The 1,324-nt window shown below is 44.5% G+C and overlaps 1 protein-coding gene across 1 annotated transcript in view; it reads right to left on the bottom strand.

Moving 5' to 3' along the window:
- trnt1 (tRNA nucleotidyl transferase, CCA-adding, 1) overlaps nucleotides 1-1,324 on the bottom strand; it is a 9,592-nt gene continuing 8,268 nt past the window's right edge. Inside the window, exon 7 of the mRNA XM_024269695.2 lies at nucleotides 1-486. Coding sequence (XP_024125463.1) covers nucleotides 241-486 — 246 coding nt within the window. The 3' untranslated portion in view covers nucleotides 1-240. The remainder of the gene's footprint in view (nucleotides 487-1,324) is intronic.

Genomic DNA, 1,324 nt, shown 5'->3' with positions numbered 1-1,324 from the left:
TTTCAGCTGTTTAAGAGAACTTTAATGAACTGCACAATGATGACAGAATACACTTAAATTGCTTTTAAATAAACTTTTAGTTGATTAAGCACCAGAACTAAATTAAATTATTCAAATAAACAGAAGGCCAAAACTGCATAGTCTTTATGTAAATCTCCGAGATCTCTCTGGATCTCCAGATCAGATCCGTCATTCCGTCCACGTTCCATTGAAACAGCTGCAGATGCTCCATCTGAAGGATTAAAGTTTGATATGGGACAGGAGCTCCTCTTTGTCCATCTTGTAGTGACTTTTCTTCCAGATGTCCCGCAGCCTCAGTAAGGTCGCTCCGATGTCTTTCCCGGAGGTGATCCCGATCTTCCTGAGATCGTGGCCGCTGAGCGGGAAGCGAGGACTGGACCAGCAGCTCAGTTCTGACAGAAGCTCCTCCTCTCCTTGATACTTTAGCAGTTCACACACTTTACTCTGAGTGTCTGGATCCCGGCTCTGAGGAGAAGAATCATGACGGATGGGAGAACAATGCTACACAGAAATACAGCTCCCACTGTAAATGAATATGAAGAGGAAAATGTGAGAGGAACTGCAGTCGAATGTTGCTTTACTGTAACAGTTCTAATGTGACTGATGAAGATAAACACTGTATGGACAGATGATTCACCTTCACTGTTATCCATTCTGACCTCATTGTTATTACTGTGTGTGGATGAAAGCAGATCATTGACTAAAGATGTAACGATTCTGAATCAATCGGTAAAAAAACATTAAAATATGTCAATATGTTCATCGTTGCAGAAAATTAAAAAATCGATTTGTCACGGCCTGTGGCTGAATGTAGAAATGCAGAGTTGATGACATTTCTTCATGCAGGCTAGCTGTGAGTGTGTGTTTGTTTTCACTACCCCGTGAGGACTTCAACCTGACGAAACACATTCACACGGGGACTTGTGGCGCGACGGGGACCTGTGGCGCGACGGGGACCTGTGGCGCGACGGGGACCTGTGGCGCGACGGGGACCTTAATTGAGGTCCCCACAGGCAAACCCATTCCAATAGGTCCAGAACAGTGTATAGACACCCCTGCTAAGGTTTTTTTCGAAGTCCCTATGAGAGCTATTTCAAGACATATGTATGTGTGTAGCGCCCCCAGTGGTCACACTGGGTATTGCAGTCCCATGAATCTCTAGCTCTGTCATTTTTCTCTGAAAGCTGCGCGTCAACAGTTATTACATACGTGTACATATGAAACAACAGATACTTTCCCCACGATCAGTTGTTCCTGCTACACAAAGCATCAGGTTTCATCATTTAACCCCCCCTGGAGATCT

The sequence above is a fragment of the Oryzias melastigma genome, linkage group LG5, assembly GCF_002922805.2.
Source record: "Oryzias melastigma strain HK-1 linkage group LG5, ASM292280v2, whole genome shotgun sequence".
Taxonomy (NCBI): domain Eukaryota; kingdom Metazoa; phylum Chordata; class Actinopteri; order Beloniformes; family Adrianichthyidae; genus Oryzias; species Oryzias melastigma.
Note: the sequence above shows the minus strand (reverse complement) of the source record. Positions and strands in the feature narration are given on the sequence as shown.